This window comes from Zalophus californianus, chromosome 17 (genome assembly GCF_009762305.2).
Source record: "Zalophus californianus isolate mZalCal1 chromosome 17, mZalCal1.pri.v2, whole genome shotgun sequence".
In the NCBI taxonomy this organism is placed as follows: domain Eukaryota; kingdom Metazoa; phylum Chordata; class Mammalia; order Carnivora; family Otariidae; genus Zalophus; species Zalophus californianus.
Window position 1 is genome coordinate 27,727,293 of NC_045611.1, and position 18,382 is coordinate 27,745,674.

At 49.8% G+C, this 18,382-nt stretch overlaps 1 protein-coding gene across 1 annotated transcript; it reads right to left on the reverse strand.

The window, feature by feature from the left end:
- Positions 1 to 8,027: 8,027 nt before the first annotated feature.
- Positions 8,028 to 17,084, reverse strand: LOC118355948 (metallothionein-4-like). The gene is made up of 3 exons (XM_035725308.1): positions 16,994 to 17,084; positions 8,833 to 8,898; positions 8,028 to 8,265 (listed from the first exon to the last, which is right to left on the reverse strand). Exons 1-3 carry the CDS (start codon positions 17,082 to 17,084, stop codon positions 8,174 to 8,176), a joined length of 249 nt encoding a protein of 82 aa, XP_035581201.1. The 3' UTR covers positions 8,028 to 8,173.
- Positions 17,085 to 18,382: the final 1,298 nt, after the last annotated feature.

The window sequence follows — 18,382 nt, forward strand, 5'->3', positions numbered from 1 at the left end:
CTGCTTCTCCCTCTCCATCTGCTCCTTCTCCTCCACCCGCCTCGTGCTCTCTCTCTCTCTCACTCTCAAAATACGTAAATAAAATCTTTTTTTTTTTTTTTAGTGATACTCTTCTTTTTTTTTTTTTTTTTTAAGATTTTATTTATTTATTTGAGAGAGAGAGCATGAGAGGGGGGAGGGTCAGAGGGAGAAGCAGACTCCCTGCTGAGCAGGGAGCCCGATGTGGGCCTCGATCCTGGGACTCCGGGATCATGACCTGAGCTGAAGGCAGTTGCTTAACCAACTGAGCCACCCAGGCGCCCCGTAAATAAAATCTTAAAAAAAAAAAAATCCACACATAGTAAGCTAAGTGCTGCTGGGAGGGTACATGACATGGTGGTGCCCATGCTTTCTGCATAAACCAATCTCCCCTCTCTCCCTTCCCCATTAGATCCCCGCTCCCCCACTACCCACTGCCCAGGTCTGGGGACAGGCAGCATCGCCTTCTCCCAGAAACCAGCCCAGAGCAGCCTGACCTAGCATTAAAGTTCTGTCTCACAACTCACCTTACTTCAGTGGTTCTCCACGGTCAACAGTTTTGCCCCCAGGGATATTTGGCAATGTCTGAGAACATTCTGGTTGTCACAACGTGATGCTGGTGGTGGTGGTTATCATGGTGCTGGCATCGAATGGGTAGAGGCCAAGGATGCTCCTAAAGCATCCTTCAATGCCCAGATTAACCTCCCCACAAAAGAATGATCTGGCCTAACATGTCAATAGTGCAGAGATTGAGAAACCCTGCTTTACTTTATCCTATAACAAATCCAGGATGGTTTTTTTTAGCAACTCAGCCATGGAGGGAAGGGAGCCAGGGGAATCAGAACCCCTGCCTTATCCCCAGCTTGCATCTTTGGACCTCTGATTCATCCTCTGGCAGATGTGGATAGTCAGGCCTCGCCCTGCCTCCTTGTCGAAGGTGTTTGGGAACTGAAATATGAGAAAGTAAGTGAGAGCACTTGCCAGGGAAGGTGGATGGTGAGGCTGGGCATGGAGAGGGAGGGAAGCCTCCATTGAGCCAACGTGTATCGTGGTCACGTGGCCCAAACTTTCCAAGACTGTTTCAGTTTCAAGTACCCTGTCCCATCCTTACCTCTAAAAATAATTCGTACTGGGGCGCCTTGGTGGCTCAGTCGTTAAGCGTCTGCCTTTGGCTCAGGTCCTGATCCTGGGATCGAGCCCATCAGGCTCCCAGCTCGGCAGGAAGCCTGCTTGTGTTCCCTCTCTCGCTGTGTCTCTCTCTGTCAAACAAACAAACAAACAAACAAACAAAAAACAAAAAAAACCCCACAAAACTTTAAAAATAAATTGTACAATTCAGGCCACCTGTACCTCAGATTCAAAAACATCTGGGTCTAGCTTCCCTCTTCCTCTTCTTCCTTCTTTGTTTATTGCAGAAATTTTGAAAAATTAAAAAATCTATATAATTCTTTCAAATATAAAAGCAGAAGCCTACAGTATACACTGATTTATAAATGACTTTTTCCTTGCTTATCAGATTATGACCATCTGCCCATGAAATCAATTTTACTTCTACACTTTTTAGTAGGTTCATTACACAATTTATTTAATGGTCTCCTACACAGACACACTTTTGTCATTTCCAAATCTTCACTGTTATAACCCGTGATGTGGCAAACATCTTGGTGGCTTTTTGTGTGTATATTCATGATTTTTTCCTGAGGATACAACATTCCCTACAGTAGAATGTCCGGCTCAAAGGATACATTTTTTCCCCCTTGTCAAACAGTATTTATTTTTTAAAAATGTGCTACTTCAGTAAAATTTGGAAAATCCAGAAAGACCAAGAAAAAAGAAGGAAAAGTAAAAATTATCTTTTATCTGTGATTTGAACACAACCACTGTTAACACTGTAGCGTATTTTCATTTCCATAGTTTGATTCTGTGTAGCTTCTTTTTCAAAATAAATGACTGCACACCTAATTTGTAGCAGATTTTGCCATAATTATTTCCTGCGTTTTTGCATTTTTAGTGGCTGTATCATATCCTGTTGTGAGTGCCGCCGCAGCGTACTTGAACGATCTCATAGACTTGAGGCCCTTTCCAGTTTTTCACAATTGTAGATGGTACTGCAGCGAATCTTTTCGTGGGAGTGAGGCTTTTTTTATTTTCCCCTGAATTTGTGACGAATTCTTTAGACAGCTTTCTAGAAGTGAAGCTATTGGGACAAATAAGAAGGATTTCATGGTTCTTGGACCCACATTGCCAAATTATTTTAAAAGCCTCACGTCCTGTGAATCTGCGTGCTTTACACATTGTGAAGGGCTTTTTACACCTAACCGGCCCTTGGAGAATTTGGCCTGATTTATCTTACCTGCAGCCTCGTCTGAGGTTCCAAGCCCTTTCTGGCATCTCTTGGGCCCCAGACGCCGCCAGACTGACGCGGGAATAGCGACCTCAACTCTGGCGCCGGGCTCAGAGCGAACGCCTCCGCACCTGCATCTGGACCTCGAGCGTCCCCTGCAGTCCGCGTGAGGAACTTCCTTCCTCGTCCTGTGCCCTGCGTTTCATTCCCCGTCAAGGCTTCCTCTGGTTTCCATCCAAGTGGGAGCCTGTCCCGAGCAGGTGCAGACTGTCACAGCCTCTCATTGTCCCTTAGGCAGCACAAGAACACAATCTGTGATGTGTCAGCCTCCTGACACAGCCCCTTCCTGCTCCGGGCACCTCTTCCTTGAGAAAGCTCTTTTTTTCTTGATGTAAAAATGTGTTTTCTTGGTGTTTCCTTGCACTGCTCAAGTTTCACCCCTCATGGCCGCCTGTAACTAGTCTGCTCACTCTGGGCTTTGGCCTTTTCCCCAACTTGTCTTACCCCGCGGTCTCCAAGCGTCTGTCTCTCACCTAGTCCTGCCTGAGTTTGGGGAGAGAGCCTTAACTTCTCCGAGTCTCACTTTTCTCGCCTGCAGAATGGACATCATAATCCAACTAAGAAGCCTAGCCTGGAATTTGGGGCTCAAGATGGGAGACGGAATACGTGCATTTACCTCTTCTTTCTCCTGAGACTCCACTGAAAGAAACTAAAAAAAACAAAGAAGGACAAGACAAACTAATAAAAGAGCTGAGAATCGGTGCGGGGGAGGATGACTCGGACAGCACATCAGTTGAGCCAGAGGTTACCAGATTTTTCTGCAATACTGGAATTGGTCAAATCACACTGATGAGTAAATGGGCAGAGAGGAAGCCACAGCTCAGATCAAAAAGGAGAGAAGTGTATGGGGGTTCTGTGTTACTTGGTTTTGGAGGGGGTTGGGGGAGTCAGGCTGGGATAGCGGAAGAGGAAGTGGTCTCAGAAACCAGGATGGGGACCGAGGGAAGAAGTGGCTGTAGCCTACCACGTACTCATCAGGTTGGCCTCCTTTCCCCCTCCTTGTACAACCCCGCCAGTTGCCCGCAAGCTGAGGCTGTGAGAGGTCTCTGAAGAAATGGAGTAACCAGTCTAGGAGGGGCTAGGGCTTGCAGAATAGGGTCAGAGGAGGGCCCTTTTGGTTTTGGCCCTGAGGGGTGGGTCACACCTGCCGGCTGGCTCCCCACCTGGGCGTGCTAAACCAAGTCTACCAGTCAGCAAACCTCACTGACACCCACAGAGCCTGCTTACAGCTCAGAAAAGCAGAAATATGCCGGAGTGCAGCTCCAGCGGGGGGAGGGTCCTTGAAGGAAAGGACGGCGTCGGCAGTGAGGAGACACGGACACACGATCCGGTTGCGAGCGTCCCCCGCCCGATAGCCTCGGGGGGGACTCTTTTTATTCGTTAGTGTTTTCTTGTTTTTCCATTCTTCCATGTGATCTTATTTTATCGCCATCATTTCGGATTTAGAAAACAGCGTGACCTATGAAGGTTATCTACTTTCTCCAAAGGCAGCTTACAATGGGTGCACCCTATCTTATCAAAGTACTTCTTCCATTGCTATAGGTCTCTTGTCCTTGCTCCGTAGACACCACCACGGAGGATCACTCCTTTCCCAGAGGCTGTCAGATGATGCCCGCACCCTTTGTTCCTTTAATCTTATACCATTTGTTTATGTCCTCATTATCAACTCCAGTATAGGGAATGGGAGTAAGGGCAAGGAAGTTATCCTACACCAGGGGCTTGCCTCGAGGGGCATACCAAAGGTGGCCTCCTGTTTTGTATACAACATAGGGAGGTTCCTGTCCTGTGGAATGTCATGAGATTTTTCTAATGTTTCAGAGGTGCCTGAGGAATCTCATCAATAGGAATTTTTACCGGGCCTGGACCCAACAGCTCCCTTACAGATTGGAGGACACTGGGTATTTTCACGTCTTGGCCCATCGTGGGCCTTTTTGGAATCAGTTTCATTATGATTGCTTGCATAGACATAACTAAATTTATAAATCATTGTATCATGAAACCCCAGAATTGATTATAAAGATTGCCGCAAATAAAATGAAAGGAAGTAGCAGGAGCCAGCTGTGGAGTCTCCTGATTTCTCAGGATTGTCCCTCATACTTGGACTTTGTCAAACAGCATGAGTAGCTTGGCTCACGCCAGAAATAGTTCAAGAAAGAGGAAACTTAACAAACATTTTAAAAAAACTTCCCACACATCGGAGAGATTCAGGAAAGGACTTAAACAAATAAGGTATTATGGTAAATGTTCAGAGAAGAAGCTCTTAATGTATTAAAATAGGATGGACCAAAATTTTTAAAAGGTCAATAAGAGGATTGCAAAAAGCCTGAGAAATTTCTCAAAAGCGCCCAGTGAAAAATAAAGGGCAGGGCGCCTGGGTGGCTCAGTCGTTGGGCGTCTGCCTTTGGCTCAGGTCATGATCTCGGGGTCCTGGGATCGAGCCCCGCATCGGGCTCCCTGCTCAGCGGGGAGCCTGCTTCTCCGTCTCCCACTCCCCCTGCTTGTGTTCCTGCTCTCGCTATCTCTGTCTCTGTCAAATAAATAAATAAAATCTTTAAAAAAAAAAAAAAAGAAAAAGAAAGGGCAGGTCATGCTGGTGTTCCCAGCAGCAACACCAAACGTTGGAAGATAATGCAGCACTGCCTTCAAAAGTGCTAAGAAAAAATTATATTGGACTTAAAATTTGATACCCAGCCAGACTATCAAACAGGCATGAGGGAAAAATAAAGGTGTTTTCTGACATTTAGGGAATCCATTCTTTTGGTAACAACAACAAAAATTGCTTGAGGAGGTACTTCAGCAAAATAGAAAGGAGCCCAAGATAGAGGACGATGGGGGACCCAAGTAGCAATGGGTCTAGCTTAGGAGAACAATGAAAAGAGACCCCAGAATGACAGTTGTACAGAAGATAAGGAAAGAAGCCAGTACATATTCAACTGTTCCACAAATAGCAAGGGGGGAAAGGCAATTCGAAATGCGAGGAAAAAACAAAAAGACTGCTGCTCTCTGATGGCCACCTGGACATAGGCTGGTGGAGTTGACAGCTGCTCCCAGCCTCCGCTGGGCCCTGCTTTCAGGCCCTTGGCAGCATGAACGCCATCACAGAGCTTGAGTTATCCACACTCTGCTGGGGGTGGTCTTGTGGGTGAGAGGGGACCGAGTCTCTCCCTCCCCTCCGCAGCGCCAGCCTCCAGGGACTGCAGCCTTCACCTCGGTCCTTCTACTAGGTTGTTTCTGCATCTCCACTTGCTCTCAGTTGCACAGCTTTGGAGTCTGTAAATCTGGATTCGAAATCTCAATTCTATAAACTAGCTGTGTAGCCTTGGGCGAGTCCCATAACCTCTGTGAGCCCTGGTTTCCCCCTCTGGGGAAGACGGAGTTGATTAACAGTAATGACTTCGTGAGGTCATGTTGTGATGATTAAAATGAAAATAATGCAGGGGAGAGGTGGGGCCCAGTACCTGGCAGGTAGTAGGTGCTTAATATTTTAATCTATTAATAGACCACTTTATTCTTTTAAATAACAGCATGCATGGACCATAGATGCCTAACTCAGATCTCGCGCAGATCTAGAGATGGCTCAGTGGGTTTGGGAGTTCCCTAAGATCACATGTAAAGTTGAGTGAAGGTATTTATATGGGCATTTTTAGGGAGAGGAAGGCTCACTGTTGTCAGTGCTTTTTTTTTTTTTTAAAGATTTATTTGACACACAGAGAGAGCGAGAGAGAGTGAGGGAGAGTGAGGGAGAGGGAGAGAGCACAAGCAGGGGGAGCGGCAGGCAGAGGGAGAAGCAGGCTTCCTGCATGAGCAGGGAGCCCGATGTGGGGCTCGATCCCAGGACCCTGGGATCATGACCTGGGCTGAAGGAAGCGGTTTAACCAACTGAGCCACCCAGGCGACCCTGTCAGTGCTTCTTATAGATGTTTATGGTCCCTGCTCTGCACGGTCCCTGGCAGGTGCTAGGCTCAGCGGTGACTCTGCCGTGGGAGAGACTTGTGTAGAGTTTTCTCTTTGTCTCCTACTGTGTTTCATCCACTAATTCTTGTTTTGTCACTGTATTTTTTTGTGGTTCAATCTTCCTATTTTTTCCTCTACTTACTCTTCTCTCTTAAGTGGAAAAAAGGACTTGGCAGAGAATTAACTGTATAAGGGAAAACACATAGTTTCCCCAGGTACATAGGACACTGCCGTGTGCGTGCAAGGCATGTCATACGTGCTTGTACGGGCAGGGACACTGCTGGAGTGTTACACAAGTTAAGTGCTTACTGTCATTGTCTTGAGGAGGAGGGGCTGGGGCGCTAAGGTGGGGAGACTTATACCCTATGGATCTTTTGTATTTTGTACATTGTGCATGTAGACCTATTTAAAAATAAGGGATTTTTTAAAAAAATCAAGGATTCCTCCATACAACCCACCCTTTTGCAGGGCTACCCTGGGGACTAAATGAGTGTGTGTGAAAGGCTCAGCACAGTGGCTGGTGCATTGTAAGGGCTGTATCATACATAATGGCAGGAGTGACAGTCATCAAGCTTAGTCGGACTTGTGCCAGAGCAGGCGAAAGCTCTGATGTGTGTCAGCAATCTCAGGGAGGTGGGTAGAGACCTTGGATTCTCTTTACATTGACTTCTGTGAACTGCAAGAACTTCAGGGAACAGCATCAGTTTCTCCTGGTCTCTGTCTGTTCCATCAACCCAGTCCAGAGTGGGCCCAAATACCCAAACCAGGGAGCGAATGCCCTTGGTGCCTTGGCCTTGGAGATTTTCTTTAGATGCACACAAACATCCTTCGCTAGGAGTTCATGGCTGATTCAGCACGGAAGTTCTTTTTTTTTTTTTTAAAGATTTTATTTGAGAGAGAGAGAGCATGAGAGGGGGGAGGGTCAGAGGAAGAAGCAGACTCCCTGCTCAGCAGGGAGCCCGATGCAGACTCGATCCCGGGACTCTAGGATCATGACCTGAGCCGAAGGCAGTTGCTTAACCATCTGAGCCACCCAGGCGCCCCCAGCATGGAAGTTCTTTAAACAGCACTCTTCACACAACAAGGCATTCTGGGCCGACATTATGCCAGGAGAGCCCGGCTAAGATCAGTTAGTCCCAAAGCAGACCCTGTTCAAGAGGTTTCATTGGGTGGGGATCCCAGGAAGCACTGGGAGGAAAACGGACAAGTGAGGCAGGGAAGGAAGGGAGCCAATATGGGGTATGTTAATGAGCGGGGTACCGCCATGGGCTATTGGAGCCCTGCGCTGCTGGGGACTTCTGGGGCATGGTGTGGAACGTCTCAGATTTGTCCCACCCTAAGGGTAGAGATGCTGGGGGGGGGGGGTGTTTATCCACTGACTCCTGTTTGTTGTCAGCTAAGGGCTGTCCCCAGGGGTGTTGACTCCCCAGTACTCCTGGGCTGCTCTGTGCATGCCTCAAGCAAGCTCCCCACAGCTGGAGGAAGCCCCCTGAGGCAGAGTTGCCGGCTCCTACGGTTAGCAGCCACCTGCAGAAGGGGTGCAGGCTGACGCTTACCGTACGCAATGGTGTCAGCCCTTCTCGGTCCTGCTGGGTTAGGGCAAAACACTGCTCTGAGCCACCAGACAACCATGAGCGAAACCTTTATTTTTCAAGCCCTTTACATGAAGGTGACCCACACCGCATCTGAGCAAATATATAAAAAGCATAACCTATATTGTACAATAATTCCAACTTCTTGACTAAGGCACTGTACAGACGCCTCCTGGGCCTTGGCTCCCAGCACAACGGATGTGTTTCAGGGGCAGCAGCTGCACTTGTCCGAGCCCCCTTTGCAGATGCAGCCCTGGGCACACTTGGCACAGCCCGGGGGGCAGCAAGGACAGCAGCCTGGAAGGGTTCAGGAGATGGACAGGTCAATTTGGGGGTCAACGCCCCCCTCTTACCACGTCCTCTCCCACCACTTAAGAGAAAGCAGGAAGGGCAGAGCAGGCCACAGGCTTCAATCCACATTAGCAGAAAACCCTGGGGCAGCAAGCTGTGGGATGCTAGAGCCAGGAGGGATCTCAGGGGTCATCAGAGTCTACCGGCTGCCCCAGCGAGGGGAAGGGGCTGGCTCAAGGTCACTGGTCAGTGGCAGATCTGAAACTAAAACCCAGAGCTCCTGACTCTAGGTCAGTGCTCCGTCCCTTCCGGCACTGGGCATAGCAGGACCTCCCCACAGCCCTCTTCTTCCGCGAGCACCCACAACCCAGTGGAGGCCCTCACCCCCAGGTGAGGCTGCCCCCCTCAGGAGCTTTGCCCGAGGCCTCGGCTCAGCTGTCATTTCAGATCCCTCTCAAATGGGTCCGAGGCCTCCAGAACCCGCCTCATCCCACCATGGCTGGTGGGTTGGGAAGGGAGGGAACAGACTTTCCTAGCTTCCGGCCAGCCACATCCCCGCTCAGCGTAACTCACTTTTCCGGCATGTTTTACAGTTGCAAGTTGTACATTTGCAATGGTCTCCGCAGATGCAGATTCCTCCTGGAAGAGAGGACAGAGCCCCAAGCGTGAGGACTGCGGTCAAATGGGGACGCGAGGTGGCAGGGTTTCTGGGCTGTCCTTGGGGAGGGGCTGGGCAAGAGAATGATGCTGCTGAGCACCCCCTCCCCCCGCCCCGGGGCACGGGTCCGTGGATGGTTCCCCGTCACAGTCCCCAGATGGAAACTGGGGTGGCTGCATCGGGCCCCTCAGTCGGATGCTTGCTAAAATGCAGATTCATGGGACCGACCCTTGAGATATTCTGATTCATAAGTCTGGGTGGGGGAAGGGAATTTTATTTTATTTTTTTAAAGATTTTATTTATTTATTTGACAGAGAGAGACACAGCGAGAGAGGGATCACAAGCAGGGGGAGTGGGAGAGGGAGAAGCAGGCTTCCCCCTGAGCAGGGAGCCCGATGTGGGGCTCGATCCCAGGACCCTGGGACCATGACCTGAGCCGAAGGCAGACGCTTAACGACTGAGCCACCCAGGTGCCCCGGGAATCTTATTTTAAAAAGTAACCCAGATGATTCTGGTGTACGATCGGGTTTGAGAACCACTAAGACCAGGCCAGGTATACCACGCCCAAGGTCCCCTAGGGACTGTGGAAGCCTTGTATACCCTCTTCACCTTTTCAAGGCATCAGGCAAGATGGAAACCCTGAATGGGCAGGAGAAAGAACCGGGGACATAACTCAAAGTGAGAGCTGTAGCCTCAGCTTGTTTTCATATAAAAACCATCTACACTTAAAAAAAAAAATCATCCCACCTATCATTTGGAGTGTCAAATTTTGAGTGTCAAAACGCTGGAAGTTTCTGTCTCTTTGGCAAGTTTGGGGTACAGACCTGTCCCGCTAAGGACCAGAGAGGCTTATGAGAATTCTTGATACCATTTCCAAAGGTCATAAAAGCCCAAAATGCCACCAAACTCCGACCTCTCTCCTCCTGCGCTACGTGCTTCCACGGAATTAAGGCGTTTCAGAGACTTGGGAGCCCACATACATTTCTAATGACTCCCTTGACCTCTGCCAGGTGCCTTATAATTTTAGTACTTTCTTAACAGCCCTGGGAGGTGGGCAGTTGAGGAGAAGTGACCCTAGTTTTCTTTTTTTTTTTTTAAGATTTTATTTATTTATTCATGAAAGACAGAGAGAGACAGGCAGAGGGAGAAGCAGGCTCCCAAGGAGCAGGGAGCCCGATGCAGGACTCGATCCCAGGAGTCTGGGATCATGACCTGAGCCGAAGGCAGACGCTTAACCATCTGAGCCACCCAGGCGCCCGTGACCCTAGTTTTCAAATGAGGATATGGAGGTTCAGAAATACGAAGTGTCAGGAGTGAATGGCAGCAGGGGACCCAAACCAGATCGCCAGGTCCTTAGCTCTGGTGGCTGCCCCTAGGGGCCTGACACTAAGCGCCCCCTGAGCCAGGGTCTCAATTCTAGCAAATCAGGCTGGTAGGCAACAGAGTGGGCACTGCCCCAGAGGTCACTGGTCCGAGACAAAGCCCGTTGGCAGCTCCTAATTGGAGGAAGAGAAATATTCATCAGAGCCCTGTGGGCTCCATATCGGAGGCTGGTGCAAGGTTCCAGGACCCCCGAGTGGGCATCCTTACTCACCAGACATGCAGGTGCATTCCCCAGGGTCCATGGTCCAGGCGTCCCAGACGCTCCAGCACTATCACAGCTGGGGAAGAGAAGCTGAGTGAGCAGCTGCCGGAGGCTCCCTATTTATAGCTGTGTAGGTGTGCACTTGGGCGCACCCCACCTGTCCCTGGGGCCAGACGCCCTGCACACGGCCCAGCCAGACACCGCAGGCTGGGGGTTGGAGAGAGCGGGCAGAGGGAGGGCAGAGGAGAGGGGAGAGCACTACAGTCATTTGGATGCTTGTCACAAGGGGTGCAGGTGGCTGCACCCACCCATCTACCCATGTGCCAAGGTGTCAAGGAGCCAGGCTCAGGCTTCAATGGCACTCAAAGTGCTCGGATGGGCAGCCACACCTGTCTGGTCTCCAAGTCCTCTGCAATCTGCCATTTCTGCTCCCTCCTTCACAAGGCCTGGCTCAGGGCCTCATTCTGTCTCCCCTGGTCATGAAAGCCCTTACCACGGGCAGAAGGGGGCCCCTACCTGGGGTCTTGGGCTTTAGAACGTCCCACTCGGGCCTTCTCTTGGCATGTCCCCCAGACTCAGAAGGACAAAAATCAGGGGCAGCGTGCAACCTCTCCTTCTAGACCACACACATGTAATGCTCTGGACTCTGGAATTTTCTCTCATCCCAAGCCAGCCTGCTTCCAAAGGTTTGCTCAGACCTCTGCTCCAGGCTCTGAAGGGCAGATGCTCAGCCAGTGTGTGTCCCTCTAGGCCTGAAGTGTGGCTGGAGGTAGCTGTGTGCTGGGGGTATGAACAGTTTGGATGTGTGGGCTCGGTGCCCACAGGCATGCATGAGGCCTCTCACAGTGAGGGAAGGAGGTAGAGATGGAAAAAGACTGGATGTGGGCCCCAGACTGGAGGTTGGGGCCATGGGGCAGATCTCTCGGCACCTTCCGGTGTGAAGATTTGAGAATTAAACATTGAACCTGGCCCTTCAGGTTGCTATGAAGCTCTCTTTGTCAGGGTAGGGGGATAGAAAGTATTTTATGTGTTCATTTGATTTGTAACTTTTAGATATTTTAGCTAGTGACATGTGAACCTTCATTTACACTCTTGCTCTGCCACCCACCCCCCAACATTAGGAGGGGCCTGGAACCAGCCTCTCGTGGTCTTGCCTGCTCCTTTTCATTCTCCACCTTGCCCCAGAGATCGAGCCCCCAAATAGCATTGGCCATGTTATTCTCTTGCTCAAAACCTTCAGTGGCTCCCACAATCTGCTGAACGAAGCCCAAACACCTTAGTCTTGCATTCCAAGCTCAACTTACCTTTCCAAGGTCCCTGTCCACTCCTTCCTTCTACCTGTTCCATCAAAACCTAAGGACTCCAGGGCGCCTGGGTGGCTCAGTTGGTTGGGCGACTGCCTTCGGCTCAGGTTATGATCCTGGAGTCCCGGGATTGAGTCCCGCATCGGGCTCCCTGCTCCGCAGGGAGTCTGCCTCTCCCTCTGACCCTCTCCCCTCTCATGTGCTCTCTCTCTCTCATTCTCTCTCTCTCAAATAAATAAAATCTTAAAAAAAACAAAAACAAAAACCTAAGGACTCCAGGCTCCCTGTACTTGGCCTTGAACTTTTCCACATCCAGGCTTTTGCTCCCGTCAGGTGTTCATCCTTTCCCTACCACCCTGAGTCCAGATAAATGCTCCTCATTTACTGAGGCATGAATCAAATGCCATTTCTTGAGTGGGAGAAGCAAGGGGGATGCTGGTGGGAGAATGAAGCTCCCCAATCTCATCATGATCAGGCAGCTGACTGATACTCAGTCTTATGGAACATGCCCTCCTGATGATGCAGCTTCAAGCTGCCTCCAAAGGCTGCCACCCTCACCCGCTCCCCATGTAGAAATTCTGGAGCTGCTACTGCTGAGGCTTGCTCCAGGAAGCTGTCTCTGATTCGCCCTTTCTTGAGTGGAAGAAACCTTTCCTTCTGTGACCCCTCAGTGACCTGTTTGTATATCTCTCATGCAGTTTACTACTTTTTACCCCACTGTGTGTATTCATGGCTCTTGTGCCCTGTGCCCCAATCTCGGAGCTCTAAGAGGCAAGACCTGTTGTCTGAAGCATCTCAATTCTGCAGTGGTCTGCAAGTTTAGATGAACGAATGAATGAGATGAATAGTCAGATGACTGAAGACATGAGTGAGCGTGTGAGTGAGCATGGGAGTGAACAAATGAATGAGCGATTGAGTGAGAAATGGACAAATAAATGCACAAGGCTCCTGCATGTGGGTACTGAGGACCTCTACTGAAAAATACTGTCACCGTGGGGCGCCTGGGTGGCTCAGTTGGTTAAGCGACTGCCTTCGGCTCAGGTCATGACCCTAGAGTCCCGGGATTGAGTCCTGCATCAGGGTCCCTGCTCAGCAGGGGGTCTGCTTCTCCCTCTGACCCTCCCCCCTCTCATGCTCCATCTCATTCTCTCTCTCAAATAAATAAATAAAATCTTTAAAAGAAAATACTGTCACCTTTCCGAAAGGCAAAAGAGATGGGACATGGCCAGAACCAATGGTGATAGCTCCTTCCATTAGTAAATTGCTGGGGTCTCCATCACTTATGCAGAAGGACCGCTGGAAGCATGGGTTTGAGCTGAGAAGTTCTAGGGAGGACAAAGGCATTCAGCCCCATGGGCATGAGCAATGCACAAGGAGGATAGGTGGAGGCGGTCTTGTATTGATCCAGAAATGGGCCCTGCCTGCAAGGAGTTCACAGCCTTCCAGGGGATCGAGGCACATTCTATTCATTCACCTCCTTCTCAGGGCCAGCACTGTGCTAGGCACTGGGGAGCCAAGGGTGAGTAACACCAGAGCTTACAGTTGAGAAGGTCAGGAGGACATCCCAGGAAACCTTTGCCTGGGCAGGGCTGCTCTCAGAGTTCCGAGGCTGGTTTCGTCCTCCTGGGCCCACATTCCCAACCCAGTTCCGGCCCATGTCTTGGCAGGACCAGCCTCCCCCCACCTCTTCTGTGTGTGCCCTGCAGCAGACATCAATGCCTTAGAAGGTCTAGCCCAACCCATGAGCCCAGAGCAAGGAAGGGATTTTCCTTACACCTTCATCCAAACCAGCTCCCCTCCCTCCTTCTCTGAGCCAGGAATGGCTTCGTCCTTGGATGACTGACACTATGATGTTGCTTAAGGCCCCAGCGGAATGAAAATCTCAAAATTCAATCCCGTAGGTAGCATGAAGCTATTTTCCAGGTTCTGGGCTGCGCAGTTTGAAACAACCCCGTGTAGCATCGGGCAGTCGGGAGCATGTTGAACTCTGCCCCAGGCTATCCTGTGTCTGTTACACGGGCCTTCTTCCAGTGCCTGGGGAAGCACACCCACAGGTCCCTTTTGCCTGTCTTCTGGGTCTCAGCTCCGGATCTTGGCATGGAGCATAGAACCAAAAATACACACACCACCCCAAAAACGTGCAATTGCTGCAGGTATAGCTTAAATCTGCACTTAGAAAATTAATATTTCAGGGGCCCCTGAGTGGCTCAGTTGGTCAAGCATCTGCCTTCCGCTCAGGTCATGGGATCGAGTCCTGCATACAATACAAGACTGCCCCCACCTATCCTCTTTGTGCCTTGCTGATGCCCATGGGGCTGACTGCCTTTGTCCTCCCTAGAACTTCTGGGCTCCCTGCTCAGCGCGGAGTCTCCTTCTCCCTCTTCTTCTGCTACTCTCTCCCTCCCCATCTCTCAAACAAATACATAAAATCTAAAAAAAAAAAAAAAGAAAGAAAATTAATATTTCAAAGAAGTATTAATTAATCTTCAAAGATGTGATCCTTCGCTTTCTTGGGGCATTCAAGGAGCCCTAGGAAAATCTGATGAAAGCTCTCAATCCTCTACCCAGAAAGAAAAAAAGCACAAAATACAACATTTCCCCCACAAGTTCAGAGGTTTTGTGCATCTCTTAAATCTCATTGGTGAACCCACCTCCCACCCAGGCGCCACACCCAAGGGGTCCCAAAGTAGGAACTTCCCTGCAGAAAAGCAGTCCAGCCTATAGCAGCTCTCTCCTTACCCCACAGTAGCTGGGGCCCCTTTGAGCCAGTCCTAAATGTCTCCTTGTCCAGGTATGGCCTCTTTTGACTTTTGTGCATATATCAAGGGTTCTTCTCAGAACAATACAACAGGTTGTTCCAAAGAAGCAGCCAATACCCCTGGCTTACAACACACAAAATGACAGGGTTTCTGTAGTCTCCCCCACTCCCAACAAGGTAAAAGCTAAACACACGTTCCTGAGCCCAGCGTTTTTTTGCCAGAAAGTTTCTGGGATTCATGGCTCAGGAATGGCGGTTCGGCCGGGCGATGAGGTCAGAGAAAAGCCCTGTGCCATGACTCCACACACACCCTGGTCCATGCTTGGCGCCTGGGAATCACCATCTTTTCCCACACAGGGACCCTCTGGACATATGTGCCCCCCTCCCCCACCCCAGGAGCAGCCTGGAGCCATTGGTTTTATTATGCTGGTTTAGATACTGACCTCTCTCTCTAGACAACACGCTTCGCGAGAACAAAGGCTGAGCTTATTAATCTCAGCATCCCCGTGGCCAGACTCACTGAGTGCTGCCACACAGTGAGCGCTCAGTAAATAGTTATGGGCTGATGATGAATAAACGGCTCAGTTCACAGACTTACATCTAGGCTGTCTTCTCTGGCTCCTGTAGAGGAGATGAGAGAAACCTGTTGCTCAGCAAGAGCTGTAAAGAGCTTGAGATCCAGAGTCCTGCAGCCAGGCTCTGTTTCTTCTCCGCTGCACGACATGGGCAAGTTGCTTGATCGCTCTGAGCCTGCACTGAATTCTCGTCTGGCTCATGAAAATGATAACCTTACGCACGGCACTGTCCTTGTGAGGGTTAAGCGGGAGAATGCATAGTAATATGCACTTATTAGCAATAGCATTATTATCAATTCCTGTGCCTGTTAATAACCTGGCAGATTGGTTCAGCCACACACCCATTTGTATGTTTCAGGGCCACGGACTATTCTTCAGCCTGTCTTGGGGTCCTGAGGAGGATGCATTCAGGCTTTTCAAATACGGTGGGCCGCCTGGGTGGCTCAGTCAGTTAAGCATCCGACTCCTGGTTTCGGCTCAGGTCATGATCTCAGGGTCGTGAGATCAAGCCCCACGTCAGGCTCTGTGCTCAGCAGAGAGTCGGCTTGAGGATTCTCTCCTTCTCTCTCTTTGCTCTTCCCCACCCCTGCTTGTGCTCTCTCTCAAAAACAAACAAACAAAATCTTAAAAAAAAAAAAACAAAACTGTTTAAATATTGTTACTAAAAGTCTCTGCTCTGTCACTAAAGTTCTTTGCCTTTAATCTCAGCCTAATTTCTTTTGGGTTCCCGAGGGCCTGGGGACTGTGGGGCCCTGTCCTTTCTGACTCCCCTTCATACAGTTTTCATCTGTTTGGAGGCAGAGTTGACCTTCCACCTATAGAGCCCCCTTATGGGGTATTTCTGGCCTTATCTGCAGGACTAGGCGTGAGAGGTGGGCGGATACCATCTGGGCCCACAGGGACCCCATGAGGCACCAGCTTGAATCCTGGATGGTTAGCCCTGAAAGAACCCTGAGAAATTGTGGGCCAGCTTCTTGTTGTTCAAATGGGGAAACAGGGGGGCGCCTGGGTGGCTCAGTCGTTAAGCGTCTGCCTTCGGCTCAGGTCACGATCCCAGAGTCCCGGGATCGAGTCCCGCATCGGGCTCCCTGCTCGGCGGGGAGTCTGCTTCTCCCTCTGACCCTCTTCCCTCTTGTGCTCTCTGTCTCTCATTCTCTCTCTCTCAAATAAATAAATAAAATCTTAAAAAAAAAGTACAAAAAAGAGTATTATAACCACCATTGTATCTACCACCCAGAATTAACAGATGTCAACATGGTCATATTTACTTCAGCTATTTATAAGAAATAAAAAATTAAGAGGCTTATGGCTTTAAACACTATCTATGTGCTGGTGACTCCCAATTTACATCTCCAGCTATGGCCTCTCTTTTGAACTCCAGCCCCATATTTCTGGCTGCTACTCAACAAATCTCCACGTGGATGTCGAACAGCATCTCAAACCCCATCCCCAACGGAGCTGCTGCTCCCCACCTCACCTCCAACCAGATCCCCCTCTGGGTCTCGTCTACTTCCACCCCTGCCACCCAGTTTGGGCCATCGTCACCCCCTGGGAAGATTCAGCTCGTTTCCTACCTGGCCCCCTTACATCTTCCCTTCCCTTGCCTTAGACCCTTGTACCATGTTTTCTTTATTATAAAAATACCGCAGGGAAGGTCCCCATTCATGTCATGTACATCAGTATACAAAACTCACTCATCCCTGAAGGTTGGCTAGGTGGTAGGGGGGCAATCCCTCTCCCAAGATCTTATACTAATTTACACTCTCTCAAGCAATTTCTTTTTTCTGAGAGTTCCCATTTCCCCAGTTCCTTCTCCAGTGCTTCCTGTGTTCAGACTTTCAGATGTTTGCCCACCTGATAAGTGTGAAGAAGTGTAATGGTACCTCACAGCAGTGTAATTTGCATGTCCCTGCCTCCCACCTTCATTGGCCATTAACCTCCACATGGTGGTGAGCCATGGTCTAGTTGTCCTCATACTGATCGTGGGCTCCTCAGCAGCCTTTCACACTCTAGCGAGAGAGAGCATAGTGAATATTATGGGCAGCGGTCCTTCGCACACGGCTAGCATTCTGACTCTTCCATCTCCCTTATCTCTGTGAACCCCGACTATAAGATGGGGGTCACTGGGTCTACTCATGGAGCAGGCATTTAACATGTACGTGCCCAAGGAATGGTAGATATTATTAAGACTTTGTGTTTGTGGTCGCATGCTATGTTTATAGGCAGCTTGATATGGAGTCAGATACAGCTGGAGTTTGGCCTCGATGCTTTGGCAAGGCATAGCACCTTTCCAAACAACAGTTTGCCATCTTTAGAAGGGAGATGATAATAAGTGGAAGGAGCAGGACAGGTAATGCGAGGATAGAAAAATCAAAGGAGCGGTAGGAAGCCATAAAGAACGTAAAGGGCAAATACCTTTGTCACAAATCTGTTTCATGGCCTGGCCTGGAAAAAAGCATGGCACAGAGGGGTGACAGAGCCCCAAACACTGACGGGTTAGGCTTAGGGGTGGGAGGCTGGCTGAGAGGAGCAGGGGCAGCACCCTCCTTGCCCATGCATTATTACTCCTCCCCTGCGGGGCTGACACCATGCTTCCTTCTCTGTGATCCAAGGTCTGAAGGTCTTATCATCAGGAGGAGGTTCTGTAGATTTTGATAAACTCTAAGGTTCTTCACATTTCCTTTAAATATATGTTTCCAGACATTTGTTCCAACAGCTAAGGTAACAGTGGGTATCTCTGTGTGTGTAAGAGAGAGACAGAAAAGACGGAGAGACTGAGAAAGCTGCACCTGCCAGGGAATCTGGGGCTGTTCTGTCTCAGGATAGCTCCAAGAAAGCCTCTTCCCTCCAATCAAAATACACACACACACGCACACACACACACACACACAGAATTCTGTTTTCCTGGCCCCTGCTTCCATTCACGGAGCCCAGGTAAAGAACCACCCCCCAACCAGTGCGTGACCAGCCTCTGAGGACGCAGGTCTCAGCTCTGTGGATAGTAAAAATCAGGCCAAGGCTAATTAGGAGCCACCTCGCTCGATGCCCAATCACCTGCGTGCTTGGCAGACTTCACAGACTCTCCAGAGCTTGCGGCTGCTGGTTAATTACATAGGACTCCAGCTCCAGGGCTGTAATTCAGTACCCACTGGGCAAGTGAAACCCTCCGCTTTGCACACGGCCCTAGAGGAAGGATGAGTAAGGCCAAAGCCAACAATTACCCACACTCATGGCCCCCAGCAG